Source organism: Candida pseudojiufengensis, assembly GCF_024610245.1.
Source record: "Candida pseudojiufengensis strain CBS 10847 chromosome Unknown scaffold1, whole genome shotgun sequence".
In the NCBI taxonomy this organism is placed as follows: domain Eukaryota; kingdom Fungi; phylum Ascomycota; class Pichiomycetes; order Serinales; family Debaryomycetaceae; genus Lodderomyces; species Lodderomyces pseudojiufengensis.
This window is the reverse complement of record NW_026261530.1, coordinates 654,397-670,247: the sequence shown is the minus strand read 5'-3', so window position 1 is coordinate 670,247 and position 15,851 is coordinate 654,397. Positions and strand designations below refer to the sequence as shown.

The 15,851-nt window shown below is 29.0% G+C and overlaps 8 protein-coding genes across 8 annotated transcripts; 3 read left to right on the top strand and 5 right to left on the bottom strand. All coding sequences in view use genetic code 12, as the record gives it.

Annotated features, from left to right (window-relative positions):
* Positions 1-229: 229 nt before the first annotated feature.
* HHT2 (histone) lies at positions 230-640 on the bottom strand (the record flags this gene model as incomplete). Its single annotated transcript, XM_051758207.1, has 1 exon — positions 230-640. The coding sequence occupies one exon, from the start codon at positions 638-640 to the stop codon at positions 230-232; it is 411 nt and encodes a 136-aa protein (XP_051613788.1).
* Positions 641-1,353: 713 nt separating this feature from the next.
* On the top strand, positions 1,354-1,665 carry HHF22 (histone; the record flags this gene model as incomplete). Its single annotated transcript, XM_051758206.1, has 1 exon — positions 1,354-1,665. One exon carries the CDS (start codon positions 1,354-1,356, stop codon positions 1,663-1,665), a length of 312 nt encoding a protein of 103 aa, XP_051613787.1.
* A 1,168-nt stretch (positions 1,666-2,833) lies between these two features.
* KGF55_003414 (uncharacterized protein) lies at positions 2,834-4,711 on the bottom strand (the record flags this gene model as incomplete). The annotated part of the gene is made up of 1 exon (XM_051758205.1): positions 2,834-4,711. One exon carries the CDS (start codon positions 4,709-4,711, stop codon positions 2,834-2,836), a length of 1,878 nt encoding a protein of 625 aa, XP_051613786.1.
* A 2,103-nt stretch (positions 4,712-6,814) lies between these two features.
* KGF55_003413 (uncharacterized protein) lies at positions 6,815-8,689 on the bottom strand (the record flags this gene model as incomplete). Its single annotated transcript, XM_051758204.1, has 1 exon — positions 6,815-8,689. The coding sequence occupies one exon, from the start codon at positions 8,687-8,689 to the stop codon at positions 6,815-6,817; it is 1,875 nt and encodes a 624-aa protein (XP_051613785.1).
* Positions 8,690-9,985: 1,296 nt separating this feature from the next.
* Positions 9,986-11,572, bottom strand: KGF55_003412 (glycosyltransferase family 15 protein; the record flags this gene model as incomplete). The annotated part of the gene is made up of 1 exon (XM_051758203.1): positions 9,986-11,572. The coding sequence occupies one exon, from the start codon at positions 11,570-11,572 to the stop codon at positions 9,986-9,988; it is 1,587 nt and encodes a 528-aa protein (XP_051613784.1).
* A 222-nt stretch (positions 11,573-11,794) lies between these two features.
* KGF55_003411 (uncharacterized protein) lies at positions 11,795-12,914 on the bottom strand (the record flags this gene model as incomplete). The annotated part of the gene is made up of 2 exons (XM_051758202.1): positions 11,795-12,816; positions 12,872-12,914. The coding sequence occupies 2 exons, from the start codon at positions 12,912-12,914 to the stop codon at positions 11,795-11,797; spliced, it is 1,065 nt and encodes a 354-aa protein (XP_051613783.1).
* A 643-nt stretch (positions 12,915-13,557) lies between these two features.
* On the top strand, positions 13,558-14,229 carry KGF55_003410 (uncharacterized protein; the record flags this gene model as incomplete). The annotated part of the gene is made up of 1 exon (XM_051758201.1): positions 13,558-14,229. One exon carries the CDS (start codon positions 13,558-13,560, stop codon positions 14,227-14,229), a length of 672 nt encoding a protein of 223 aa, XP_051613782.1.
* Positions 14,230-14,446: 217 nt separating this feature from the next.
* On the top strand, positions 14,447-15,736 carry SPT10 (Spt10p; the record flags this gene model as incomplete). Its single annotated transcript, XM_051758200.1, has 1 exon — positions 14,447-15,736. The coding sequence occupies one exon, from the start codon at positions 14,447-14,449 to the stop codon at positions 15,734-15,736; it is 1,290 nt and encodes a 429-aa protein (XP_051613781.1).
* Between the last annotated feature and the right edge of the window lie 115 nt (positions 15,737-15,851).

Sequence of the window (15,851 nt, the reverse complement as noted above, 5' to 3'; positions counted from 1 at the left end):
TTTTTGCAGACAAATGGAAATTGTTTCAATTCTCATGTTCCTTTATGCCCTTAGTTTCGAGAAATTTTCACAATTGTGGTAGAGTACAAACTTGATCGTATTGAAAGTGAATTAAAAAGACTTTAATACATTGAACTACATTAATTAAACTTCAACAAAATATGATATTAATAATACATTACAAGAACTAAAAATAATAATGTGAATTAATAAGAAGGAGATATTAAGCTTAAGCTCTTTCACCTCTTAATCTTCTGGCTAATTGAATATCTTTCTTTTGAATGGTAACTCTTTTAGCATGAATAGCACATAAATTAGTATCTTCAAATAAACCAACTAAATAAGCTTCAACAGCTTCTTGTAAAGCACCAATAGCAGATGATTGAAATCTCAAATCAGTTTTAAAATCTTGAGCAATTTCTCTAACTAATCTTTGAAATGGTAATTTTCTAATTAATAATTCAGTAGATTTTTGAAATCTTCTAATTTCTCTTAAAGCAACAGTACCTGGCTTATATCTATGAGGTTTTTTAACACCACCAGTTGATGGTGCTGATTTTCTAGCAGCTTTTGAAGCTAATTGTTTTCTTGGAGCTTTTCCACCAGTGGATTTTCTTGCTGTTTGTTTAGTTCTAGCCATTGTGAATTATTGGAATTTGATTAATGAATTGTGAAAAAAAAATAACAAGTAGAAGTTGAATAAGGATTTAAGATGATTATATAATAATTTAAAATAATATTTGCTAATAATTTGATATGTTTTGATTTATTATTATTGTGTATGAAACGCTTTCGATTCGCGCTATTGTTAATGAAAGAGAGAGAGCGAGAATATTTTTTCTTCTCGTCGGATTTTAGTGCATTTTGAGATAAAACTTGCACTAAATTTGTTTCTTCTCATGAGAAGAAAAGAAATGATTTTAAATTAAAGAGAGAGTAAATTTCAGTACAGGTGAGTAAATTTCAGAACACTTAACTTTTGTGTAAAGATAATGTTAGTTTTAATCATTTATTGGATCATGGAGAGAAATAAACAACACGCTTTTGTATAGAATTGGAGTGAATCACACGATAAGATTCCGTTGTAATTTACAGTATAATTTGTAAATTGTATCGTCTTTTCATATTATTGAATTTTGAGTCACTCTCAGTGATAATTAAATTCGTGATTTTTGTTATCTCAATTAAAATAGTTTGTTTATATTTTTACTAGTAAGATTTAATTTTATAATCTTTAATTATTTAAATACTTTAGAGAATCCAATTTTTTAGTCAAGTTTACAATTTCATTTTACACAACAAAGATAATTTTTTATCAAATACCCCATATATCAATATAACAAATAATATACAATGTCAGGTAGAGGAAAAGGAGGAAAAGGTTTAGGAAAAGGTGGAGCTAAAAGACATAGAAAAATTTTAAGAGATAATATTCAAGGTATAACAAAACCAGCTATAAGAAGATTAGCAAGAAGAGGAGGTGTTAAAAGAATTTCAGCATTAATTTATGAAGAAGTTAGAGTAGTCTTGAAACAATTTTTGGAAAATGTTATTAGAGATGCAGTTACTTATACAGAACACGCAAAAAGAAAAACTGTTACATCTTTGGATGTTGTTTATGCTTTAAAGAGACAAGGAAGAACTCTTTATGGTTTTGGTGGTTAAACTGGTGATATTCAATTCAATTCTATTTTCAATAACTTTTATACTTTCAATATATATTTTACAATAATTCAATTTATCACTAGTACTTAGTTTCTCTATCAGATTTTGAGATGGGAGTTGATATTTTTCATTAGTAAAGTCACTCCATAACAAGAATGTTCTGTATATGTTACGTTCTTAGGAAGTTTAATATTGTTGGAGTGGTTTTATCTAGTTCCTCTGTATGTTGGTATCAAAATTAACAAGATTCAACTTTGCTATATCGTTGAGCCAAAACATTTCTCTTCGTTATTGCGTTTCGGAGGTTTTTTCATGGATTTGAAAAAAAGTTAATTTTGTAAATTTTGAGGCCAATTTGTTGTAAAAGTCGAAATTTTGGTACAATAAACGAAAGAGATTTTTAAATTGAATCTATTAATATGCTGGTAATGAGTGTTTCGATTCACATGTTTGACAAAGAGTTGTGTTAGTGTATAATTTTTGTTTCAAATCTATGAAATACTTTGGTACTACAATAGAACTTTTCAACTCAAACTTAACTTAACATTGATCAACATAACTTGATATATACAAGATACACTATTGTGGGAGAGCTGGCTTGATCCAGAATTTATTAAGACTTTTGGATTAATGTTGACATAAAGAAGCAAGTTTTTGGCCATAACCACAAATTCCCATAGCATTTGACGGAAAATCCCATAACATATGTCGGACAACAAATTGTGTGGATTTCATCTATTCAAGATCCACGACTGAATTGACCTACATCCGAGCAAATTTAGTAGTGTCATGATATAACGATTATAGCTAACAAATATCATATTTAAATACTTCAATCATCAATACAGTAAATCTAAAGCATTGACTACAAAAATTTGTATTCAACTTATCACTCAAACTAATATCAGTGGTTTCATCATCTTTTTCAATCATATCTATTACTCCTTAGTCTGATTATTTTACGAATAATACTAAATTAAATGATCAAACAATTTAATCGTGCAATTAGCCTACTATATAATATCGATTGAGAGCTGTTAGATTTTCAAGCTATGGCAAATATTTATTAAAAATTGATATAAATTTAAACACCTTCTATCCTTAAATTAGTTCAAGGATTGATTATTTAACAACTCAACAAATATAGGAATAGCCAGTAACGATAGTATTAACATATTTTTCTTTTCTTAGATTTAGCTTTTAAAATTGATTCTTCTTCAACTCCATTGACTATTTTGAAAATCACTTTTGAATCATAATTTGTTAATATCACATTAGCTTTAACACCAGCATCGGGAATTAAGAATAATTCCATCACTGGAATAGTACCTTTTGGTTCATCTTTTGCAGTTACTTTTTTCAAAATCAAATCTTTCAAATTTATACAATAGCCTAAATGTAAACAACTTAAATCCCCAATTGGATTGTTTGATAAATTTAAATAAATTAAGCTTGATGGAAATATTTGATGTTTCAATATTGAATAAGTAATTTGATTATTTTGTAGATCTAAAATCTTCAACTTATTCAAATTGGAAAAATTGCGAAAATCGTAAATACTGTATGAAATTCCTCTTAATTTCAAATCCCTAACAACCATTTCTTCCAATGAATTGGGAAAATGATAAAGCTCCAAGTACTCTATATTCAAATTTATAAGTTCTATTTTGGTCAAATTTTTACAATCAGATGATACTATTGACGGAGACACATAATAATAGCAATCTGATGGCCCTGGACACTTTAAAATTAAGCTTTGTAATTCAGGTGTTTTGAAACATAATCCAGTTATTTCAAGCGGATCAACGCCCACCTCGTGAGAACTATAACCTAACCAAACATTGTCTGAAAAATCTAACACTTCTAATGATTTCAAGTCTTTTAAGTTTGATCTGAAACGTTCGAAACGAATTTCGTTTTTAGCAAACTTGATATGTTTCAGCTCAGGAAATAAAACATTATCGTCCCAACTTTCAATTTCACAATTTGTAATAATGATTTCAGACATTCTATTCCGTATACTTGTCAAAAACTTGAACGACTTAATGTTTTCAATACAATTTAACTCTAAACAATCAAGTGTTCTTGATATTTCGACATCTCCTATTGCTAGAGTCAGCATAGTATCACAAATTTTTAATTTTTCTAATTTTGGAGGAAAACAATCCATAATGACCCGTAATAAATCATCAAAATATACCGGATTAAGCAATTGTTCTTCCTCCACCATCTCATATATTTCAGTAGAATCGAAGTAGGGGACAAAATTCAAAATTTTCAACGAATCAGGGAATTGCAGTTGATTTATGTCATAAATTTCGGAACAATAAAATATTTGAAGTAAATTTAGTTTGTCATACTTGATTAATGTACCTAAACTTTTAAAATCACAAGAATAGATTCTTAACTTTTTGATAGATGTTGGAAGTTTAAGATCTTCTAACGAATTTATCTCGAGAAGATTTTTGCAATTAAACGTTTCGAGGTGTATTAAATTACTCAAATCTAATGCAATATTACGACCTCCACTAATGGTTAATTGTTTTAATGAGTTTGGAAATTGAACTTCATATGTATTCAAATGAGATGCAGTTAAAGATTTAAAATTATTACCTCCAATATAATACAAAATTGATTTGATTTCACTCTTTCTGTCTATGCTAATTAAAGTTTCTAAATATTGATCCAAATGTATACCTATAACATGAACTTTATTAAAAATTGATATAAAAGCATTAAGTCTAGTACTCTGTAAGATCTTTACTTCATATTTGGTTGATTTAAATGCAGGTTCAACTATTAATTGATTAATTTGTTTCACATTCCCCACTATTATTGAAGGCATGAAATGAAACTCTTGAAAAAGCTTTATTAATCTTTTGATTGATTTGTTGTTATTATTTATTTTGAATTTTGAATATATTCGTTTTAAAGCAATTTCTTGCAAACCTGGAATACATGTCAAGCTTTCAATTACGGATTTATCCTTAATGTGGTTTAAGATTAATGATAATATCTCTTTAGGTAGTTTGAGGAAGATTTGCATTGATGTGGTGAAATGTTGATAATATTTTTATGAATTGATAAATTGATGGATTGATAAATTGATAAATTGATAAATTGAATTGATGGATTAATGTATTGATGAATTCAAAGATGAATAAATGAATAATTTTCGTTGCCACTTTTGAAAATTCAAAATTATCTAGACGTGTTTTGTTGGCTACCATCTGGTGTTTCAAATCTGTATCGTCTAAATTTACTGAAGTAAGCACTACAACAAATAATGAACCATAATGATCCTTGACAACCCAAAAAAAGCATAAAGCTTGGTCTTGAATGAAAGGACATATTCGGGGTTTACCTTTACGGATTTAACCTGATTTCGATCTGAACAACTTGTAAATTAAAATTCTTCTTGCACAGGTGATATCAAGAATTTTCAATAAAAAGATTTAGCTGAATTACCATAGCTTTTAACTGACCTCTAAACTCTTTTCAAGATTCAAGTCATACGTCAACACATCGCGTGATGTTTTTAATTCAAGCAGGTGAGATTAAAAGTTGAAATCATATGAGTAATGAGTCAAGTTGTAAAACGATATCTTTCGATATGATATGAGTAATGAGTCAAGCTGAAGAATGATATCTTTTGATATACAATCATATTTCAGTATCTTAAATCTTTACACAAGTCGCTCCTAAACAGTTGCTAATAATTCTAATCCCGATCCTCCGTTCCAACTTATAGCATAAACATTTTAGCTGAATGATTAGCTTTAATACCAAGCACCCGTTCAAAATGTCTGCGTATGAAGCTTTAAATGAAAGAATTCTTATCTGAGGTTCTTCTAGTTTGTTCAGTCGATATTTTGTTTCATTGCTGAAGTTTCTCCCGAAGTTTATTAAAGTTGATGATATAACTTAAACTCAATTAATTGAACACAATAAAGAGATTTATTGATGAATTACTCAAGATCATGGTATGAAAAAGCATCTTTGTGATCCAGCTTTCTTTAAATCAGTCTATCATGGTTCGATTTCATTGAATGGCTTGATATTCTGGAAAGTCTAGCTCACTTTTCACATCACAAAAATCGATTTCTAGAATTATGTGCAATTTTATTTGAGAGTGAGCTTTTTCGATAAACCAAAATCTAATAAATCTACAACATAATCTTTATCACCAAGCTAGCATTTCAAAAAGTCGTTAAAGAGTTAACATTGCACTGAAGTTTTAAACCACTGCTCAGAAGAAAGTTCGAGACGACCAATCAAAATTGGAGAATGAGGACATTGAAAAGGAGAATGCATTTGTAATTGTTTAAGGTACTTGTAAATTCTTCTACATCTGAAATCCATGTTCACATGAAGAGTTCTGTTTGACATCGTGAAAGTTGTCCATAGTTAACAAGTTACCATGACATTTTTGTTCGGACTCAATGATTAATTATAAAGTATAAATTCAAATGACTTTCTTTGATACAATAATGGATGATAAAGCATGAATTCAAATGACTTTCTTTGGTACAGTAATCACTGAATTTTTTATTACATGACCTGATATTGTCTGGAGGTTAATAGAAAGTGATTTATGTACTATTCCGAAATCAAGCTCGAATAAATGTTGTGGCGGATACAAGTATGACTGAGGTGGTAATTCCAAACTAAGAGGTTTAATAATAACTATGATAATTTCCTGGACTAGCTTTAAATGTGAAACTATCTAACTATCACAACTAACGACTATTGAGAGTGTCATGATAATATTTAATTATCATACATTTATCTGCCCTATCATCGAGTTCACCCTGTACCTAAGATTCACATCTTCCATGCTAAGCATAGTTGCAAATGTTAGTCATCAGATAGTTCATCAGAGATTTCAAGTCATGTTTCTGAAATAATAGTGAATAGCAGATAATTAAAAATTATTTGTGAGTTGGTATAATCACCTGTAAGTAATGAATACTAAGCTTCTGTTGTTCCTTACTTTTTAAAGATATAATCTTGAGTGAGAGGCAAAAGATTTTTAGGCTTTGATAAATATCTATTAAAATTAATTAATTAATTTCCTTTTTTTCTTTCAATTAAGTCATTAGTTGAGTTTTTAATCAACTCAATTAACATAGTTCAAACGGTAGTAGTATTAACATATTTTTCTTCTTTTGGATTTAGCTTGTAATATTGAATCTTCTTCTACTCCATCAACAATTTTGAAAATCACTTTTGAATCATAATTTGTTAATATTGCATTAGCTTTAGTATCTAAGAATAATTCCATCAATGCAATAGCACCTTCTGGTTCATCTTTTGCGGTTACTTTTTCTAATATCAAATCTCCCAAATGTACACAATTGTCTAAGTCCAAACAACTTAAATCTTCAAGTTTATTGTTCGACAAATTTATATAAATCAAACTTGATGGGAACTTTTGATGTTCCAACCTTTGTAAAGTAAGTTGATTACTTTGTAAATCTAAAATCTGTAACTTATTTAAATTGGAAAAATTACCATGTATTGCCTGTAATTTCGAATTCTTGATAACCAATTCCTTTAATGAATTGGAAAATTCATTGAGGTTCAAAAAGCGTATATCTAAATTTATTACATTTATTTTGGCCAAATTTTTGCAATTAAATAATAACTCAGACGAAAACTCGTAATAATCGTGATCTGGTGGCGTTGGACTTTTTAGAATTAAATGATGTAATTGGGGTGTGTTGAAACATATTTTTTCCATATTAAATATTTTCATGTCAGGTAAACTCATAAGCGGATCAAATGGGTACTCGGTATCATCAAAATCTGGACACACGTTATCAGATATATCCAACTCTTTCAACAGTTCCAACTGATTTAAATTTGAAATAAAAGGATCAAAACATACTTTGTTGTTCGTAATCTTAATCTGCTTCAGCTCAGGAAATGAAACTCGAAAGTCTGAATACAAAATTCGACAATCTCTAATAACGATTTTAGACATCTTCCTTGGTAGATTATCTAGAACCCAACTTAAATTAAATTCACCAATACCCTTGAGCTCTAAACAATTCAATGATTTTGAAATCTCAATATTTCCTATTTCTAAAGTTTGCATAGTATCGTTTATACTTAATTTTTCCAAATTTGGAGGGAAACAATAAAGAAGGACCCGTAAGTCTTTTTCAGAAAAAATCACATCATCCAGTAGTTCTTCTTCATTTAGCTCAGCTATTCTATTAGGCTCGAAATTGTTAATGAAATTCAATATTTTCAATGAACCAGGAAACTCGGTATAAGTAATGTCATAAATTTCAGGACAACAAGTTATATGAAGTAATTTTAATTTGCTATACTTTTTTAAATTATCTAAACTTTTAAAATCACAAGAATCAAGTTTTAAATTTTCGATAGATGTTGGAAGTTGAAAACTTTTGAATGAACTCATCTTGTGGAGATTTTTGCAATTTAATGATTCAAGATATTGCAAATCGCTTAAATTTAATTCAAAATTTTGACCTCCATTTAGTGTTATTTGCTTTAAAGACGTTGGAAATTGGATTTTAAACATATTCAAATGAGATATAATTAAAGATTGTAAATTGTTATTTGCAATATAATCCAAAAATGATTTAATTTCATTCTTCTTGAAAATTCCAACAAAAGGTTCTAAATATTGATCCAAATGCATCCCTATTACGTAGACTTTATCTAAAATTGATACAAAATCATTAAATTTAGTAGTCGGTAAGATCTTTACTTCATAATTGGCTAATCTAAATGCAGGTTCATCTATCAATTGATTGATTTGATATATATTTCCGATTATTATTGAAGGGATAAATTCATATTTTTGAAAAAGCGATATTAATTTTTTAATTGAGTTGTTGTTATTGTTGATTTCAAATTTTGGATATTTTCGCTCTAGAGCAATATGTTGTAAACCTGGAATGTGTATTAAACTTTCAATTACAGACTTATCATTTACTTGGCTGAATATTAGGGATAAAATTTCCTTGGGTAATTTGAGGAATATCTGCATAGGTGAAATGCTGATGAAATAATGAGTTGATGATTAGTTTCAGTTGCCACTTTTTAAAAATTCAAAATAAATTAGACGTGATTTTTGGGCTACCATCTGGCGTTTCAAAACTGTATCGTCTAAAAACGTGTAATATTATTTTGACCTTACAAACTATAGGCAGTCTGAATTTAAAAATTTTCATTCGATGGATTCTGAATTCTTTTTATGTAACCTAAAGCTTTTCTGCATTACATCCGTAGATCAAAATTTTGTATTTCATTTGCAAATTATACATCTAAAATGTTAAACTATCACGTACTTTCAATAATTTCTAAAAGTATCTTACTGCAACTTATCAAAACCTTCAACTATCTTTATAATCATTCTCCCATGATTTAGGCTTTTCACCTACATTAACGAGTTGAGTTTAAGTTTGTCTCAAGTTGGTGAATTGAAAAGTTATACTAAATCAAAGTCTTACAGTATTATTCAATCCATAGCAAAATAAGTCTCATTTCAATCTTTACACAGGTCAATCCGAAGCAATTTTAATAATTAAAACTCCACTTTCAAGTCAATTCATCTTGTAGTATTTGATTTGATTTTTATAATACATGAATAGTTTCGAATAAGCTATTAATGAATAGTTTCATCTTTTAATTGACAAGTATCAAAAACATGCCTTCAAATTTTAGATTCAATCTATCATTTAGTTAAAATTATTCATGCTGTAGATGTATCTATGTCTTAGTCACTTAACTTTTTCTACAAGTTGATTTGGCATGACGATATTTATTAAAAATGGTAAAAAATTTTAGCTGGTATTTACTTTGAACGAGGATTCAATCGACGTCAACGATTTTATCATTAATGCTGATCTTTGATAATGCAATTCAAAAAAGCTCACGGATGGATTGAATGAAAGGTTCCATGATACAAGACAAAATGGGTCATTGCAAAGCAGGATGCCTTTATTTTGTATTGGTCTGAGATTTACAATTTGTTATATGGACTAATTATGTTCAAATTTGTAAAATTATTCGCTGATCGTGAGATATCATGAGGTCTTTAATTGGATTCACTAATGGAAGACAAAGAATAAAATGAAATAAGCACTTTTAAAACTCTGATTTTTTTTCATTGTTTTTGATTGTTGACCTGGTATTGTTTGATGTCAAGGTGTAGTATATTCTGTCCAAAGTGTTTTGTCTGCAAGCTAATGATGTTGGAAACTCTGAATCCAAGTTTAAATAAATCCTTGGAGCGACAAATAGATACCATTCCTTACTATCGTTAATTGGTCGATCTTACAAACTACACTAAATTGTCACCAACTTTACCCCCAGCTCTCAAATGATGCTTAATCTTTCTATCAATTCGCTTTGTCCATCTATCAACATCTATTACATCATTGTCTCTATAATCATCTTGTATAAATTTTTCCCATTTTCTCATACAATCTGAATTTTCAATCTCATCGTAAGTTTTAGGACATTGACATCTACATCCTACTCCGTTAAATTTTGGTTTATCAGGTCTTATAAATGAATCACCTGTATATGGTAATTGCTTTCCAACTGCGTTTGAAGGACAATGGGAAAAAACATCATGTCTGTATCCAATATCTCTGAAATAATGAATTTCATTTAAATCTAAAAGCATTCCGATAGCTAAAGAATGAACTGGTGCATCACCCCATCTTTCTTTATAAAATCCACCACTTTCATCCAAATACTTGAAAAAATCTTGATATTCTTTTGATTTAAATAAATCAACTCTAGCAATTTCAAAATTAGACCAAAAATGACATAAATTATAATCTTCATTATTTATTCTATCCTCATATAAATTTGGCATTTTTTTACTAATTGCAAATATTTTGTCAAATATTTGAAAATTATTTTTAAACATTTTTTCATCTTTATTTTTTATTTCATGAATTAATTTTTTAACATATAATTGATCTTGAATTTCATATAATATTTCATGACCATCATGAATTCCATCTAGATTTTTTCGATCTTGTTTTGAACCACCAGTTATAAAATTTGAATTGAGTGTAAATAATTTCCAGGCACTTTTAACTTTAATATCATTTTTCTTGATATATGATGAAACATATCTAAATAAACCAGGAATAGAATAATATAAATCTGCTAACATCACATTAAATCCATATTTTTTCCCATTTTTTTCCATTTCTAAAAATGGATCATAAGTTAAATCGCAATAAAATTCAACATCAGGTTCAACTCTCCAATACCAATCTAATTTTGTTACTAACGGATGTAGAAAAAATTGTCCAGCATAAAATCGACACATTTTATGATAACTTTTTAAATTCCCATATAATATTTCTCTATCTCCTTGTGATTCTATCCATTCATGAAATTCATCCTTATCTATATCTGGATTGAAATCCCAGTCTTTCATATCTATTTTCCCAAATTTCGCATCTGATGTATGCTTTTTAATTTCATTTTGAAATTCCAATGTGAATTCTTCATTATTTAAAAAAATCCAAGGATATTTAAACCATTGATTAAAATGTCTTTCCATAGATCGTATACTTGATACAACTTTTTCTACTTCAGAATTTCGACATAACATTACAAAAGCCGCATTAGCTTTTTCTTGGGGGTTTGGTGTAGAACAACCATAAATAAATGGTGAATCAATATTTGTATGTAATTTCGAGTCACTTAAAAGTTTCAGTTCCTTGATATATTTTGGTTCTTTTTTGATCTTATAATTTAACCAAAATGGGTCAGTGTTCGGTAGTATTAATTCACTATTGATATAAATGAAAATTATGAAAACCGTAAATGCCGATAGTAGAAATACATTTGATCTTTTTAATTTCTGAGGTGAAAATTGTCTTAATTTAAAACAATGCACCATTATGCTATATGAAGATTGAATCCATGAGTGATTATGATTGTGTTATTCTTGGTAAACTGTTTGAATGAATGAAATAAATTTTCACATAAAGCGTATCTTAATTTTCATTTTAGGAAACTTGATTGATTACGTAATGTTGAATCAAAATTTGGTCCGTTATAATTACAACATACATCATGAATTGTCAACTATAAAGTCTTATACAAGAGGTGTAATTTTAAATTATTCTTTCTTTATAGCTGATCGTAGAAGTTCTAAATCTTCATTTAATTCTTCAACTCTTAAACCTTGAGGACCAACAAATTGTTTATGAGAACCACGAGTTTGAACTTTATAATTATGTTGACCAATGCCACTTCCATTTGTTTCACCACCATTTAATCCATTTCCATCATAAATTAATGACTTACCTCCATCATCATTCTCCATAATTAAAGTATTTAATGCGTCATAATCTTTATCACTTAAATTAGATTCATAACCACTTCCTATTCCACTTGATGTCACTCCTCCATGTCTTATATGTGCATGTCCATGTAAATTCTTACTACCAGGTACACCACTATGCCAGGGTTTTGCACTTGCAGCACTACTTGAAACTTCATCATTTGAACTATATCTTGTTGTATATAGTCTTCTTCTTTTACCCAGTGAAGTATATCCATTTTGATTTGATGATAAATTCCCACCACCATCTGATAAATCATCCATTTCTCCTGTTGCAAATCTTCCAAAATATTCTCCTCTTTTCCTTAATGATCTCCTGTCTTGTAAATTTAATCCCATTGCAACTGCTAATGTTTCATCATCTTTAATTTGATTTTCATCATCATTATCTTGATTGTGAGAATTACTATTTAATAAATTTAGTAGATACTTATCTTCTTTTAAATTTTTAATTTGTTTTTGTAATTTATCATATAATTTTTCTTTTATTAATTTTATCATTTTATCATGATTATCTTTTGCTTTTTCCAAATCTAATTTATATTCCAGTTCAATTCTTTTAACTTGATATTCTTCCCATAATCTTAATTTCGTTAATTCATAATCTCTTACTTCTTCCAAATCTATTTTCTTTGTAATATACTCTTCGTTTGATCCTTGTTGCAAACTTGCTAATTTGTTTTGTAATTCATGTAGACTATTTCTATAAAATATATCTCGATCATTTTTGAACGTAAGCTCTAGCTTATTTAGCCTTGTCGCTATATTGCTTCTCTTCTTATCTCGCTTGCTGATAGCTAAATTTGAAGTTAGTATCCAGGATATCAATTTTCGTGATGATAAATTACATACTATTGTCTTGTGGAATCATTCCATTTCTTTTCAGATCCTCCATTTTGAGCTATGAATTGTAGGAAGTTGAGTTGTTGATGTGTTTAGATTGTCGAATATCTCTAGTGATAATGTGTTATATTTCTGAATCCATATATATATTTGATAATATGTAAAATGTAAATAATTGTTTGGATTGATTGTATTATTATTATTTCTGAAGAAGAAGAATCTTATAAATTTACGGACAAATTTATTATCGCTTATATACAGGAAATATCAGGTTGTATAATCTTTGTATTAAGAAGATTATCAAAACTAATCGATACTTATATCGAGTTTAAAGCACTTGATAAATAATGGACCCTAATCAATTGAGCTATTTATAATCAACGTTTTGGATTAGATCAATTCACTAATCATCATTCTCGACCTTTGCATTACCCTTTTGTTTGATTGATTTATTCTTCGAATTCACTTATTTCAAAATAAATTCACGTTCACTCTTAATTCAGACCACCCAGAATCTATCTAATCATCAATCAGGTTACATTTCTCGAGTATACTGAAGATCAGTCTTGAACCAGTTATTGGAATAAAAGATAAAACAATTAGCTACCAATAAAAAGCTTTAGCGCCATGCTTTTTAATGAAATGATAAATCGGTCTTAAAACTTTAGCAGCCTGGAGAAAGATACATCAACCTCATGACTTCAGATGCTATCTTTAAATCAGTGAAAGACTTGCCTTTTGCTCGTGGTCAACCTCCCATATCAAAAGATTTATCAACCGTAATAAATTTTGAAATTAAAAACAAGAAGGTAACTTTATTTAATGTCCAAGATCCGTCAAAAGTTCCAAAGAATCTAATTATAACACTTCAAAACGAATTTAACTATGTTGTGGAAGAAGGTCAAACATATCCTTACGATGAGGTGAAATCATTCGACCTGTTTGTAGAGTATTGGTTCAATTATTTCGCTTCAATCTTAATTGAAGGTGATTACAAATCGTTAAATGATTCACAATTGCAAAATTTATCAATTGACCAGTGGGAAGATAAATTTTTAGGTACATTTTACGTTAAACCAAATTATATTGGTCGATGCAGTCATGTTTGTAATGCTGGATTTATTGTCAATCATAATAAAAGAGGATTAGGTTTAGGTAAAATTTTGGGTACAAGATATTTAGAAATTGCTCCCAAATTAGGTTACGTGTATTCTGTTTTCAATTTAGTATTTGAAACCAATGTTGCAAGTTTAAAGATTTGGGATTCCTTAGGGTTCGAAAGGATAGGATATGTGAAAAATGTTGCCGTACTTAAAGGATATGATAAATTGATTGGAGCTCATATGTTTGGAAAAGATCTTCAGTGATAACCACCGATTCAATGGATTCGTTTTATACTATGTCAAACTCCACTTCTATTCAGAATCTTGTAAATAGTCAGTGAATAGTCAGTGAATAGTCAGTGAATAGTTGGTCAATGCAAAACATTTGAACTTTATCGTTGCACAAAAACAACGACTAGACGTGTAAAATTATGATACCAATTAATCAAAACACTAGCATTTCAACTTATATGAAAAATATATGCCAAACAGTAATGATATAGCATCGCCAAAATTAAATGTCCTCAATAATCACGAACAAACGCCAGATGAGGATGGTCAATTTGTCTCCCCAATTAATGACAGAGTTACAATTTTGTTGAAAGATGGAGTTACAACTGCAACTATATATCCCATTTTATCACCTGATTCAATACCGTTGGGATTATTACAATTTTTATGTGACGAATACAATATGGAAATAGAAAGAGGAGAAACGTTACCATTTTTTGACCCATTTTCATTAGAAGAATTTGTCACTTATTGGTTTGATCAATCATTTGTTGCAATAATGTGTCTAGGAGATTCATTAATAGATGAGAATGATGAGCAAGAAGAATTAAGACATTGGGAGAATGAATGTCTTGGTACTTTTTATATTAAACCAAATCATCCTGGAAAAAGAACTTCTCATATTTGTACTGCTGAATTCTTGGTAAATGCTGGAATTAGAGGTAAAGGAATAGGTAGAACATTAACTGATTGTTTTATGGATTGGGCTCCAAAATTGGGATATACATATACAATTTTCAATATGGTATTTGAGACAAATGCGGCAGCTAGAAAATTATGGGAGTCAATGAATTTTAAAAGAATTGGTAAGATAGATGATTCTGTTTATGTTAAAAATTCAGAATTCCCAATTGATTCTATTATTTATGGGAAAGAATTAGCTGATAAGAATGAATCTAGTTCTTCTAGATTCGACAACATTAAGTATTATTTGACAACTGGTAAATATCCAAAATCAGCCGATAGAGAAGAAAGAACGAAAATAAGAGCCGGTTCAAAAACTTATTCTTTAGTTGATGGAAAATTAATGTTGAAAGGTAAGGAAGTGATAGGAGATCCTGATCAGCAGATGAAAATTTGTCGTGATTTTCACCTAAAAAATGGTCATTTAGGAATGAATAAAACAACCAAACAAATTGCTGTATATTATCATTGGCCAAGAGTAAAGGACACAGTGGCATTGATGATCCAAGATTGTGAAGTATGCAAAGAAACTGGAGGGGAAGGAGGACGTAGTAACAAACGCCAAAAAACCTCAAAGACTCAAGAGAATGATCAAGGTGAAACTAGAATTAGTGATCATGTTCAAGCTGTTATTTCTGAAGTTCAAGAATCTCATTTAGAAGGATATAAACCAACTTATGCCGAAGTAGCAGCATCTGGATTAACAAATAATTCATATATAGAAAACTATCGATCAGAAGAAGAAGATTTGGATCCTGATATAGTTCAACCAAGAGTTAGAACTTACAAGAAGTAAAGAATTACATATCAAGCCAAATAGTTGTATAATAATTTTAAAATTCTATTAATGAAATCTCCCCCAAGATTTCCTTAGACCTATAAACAAATTTTGAAAAAATAAAAAAATATAC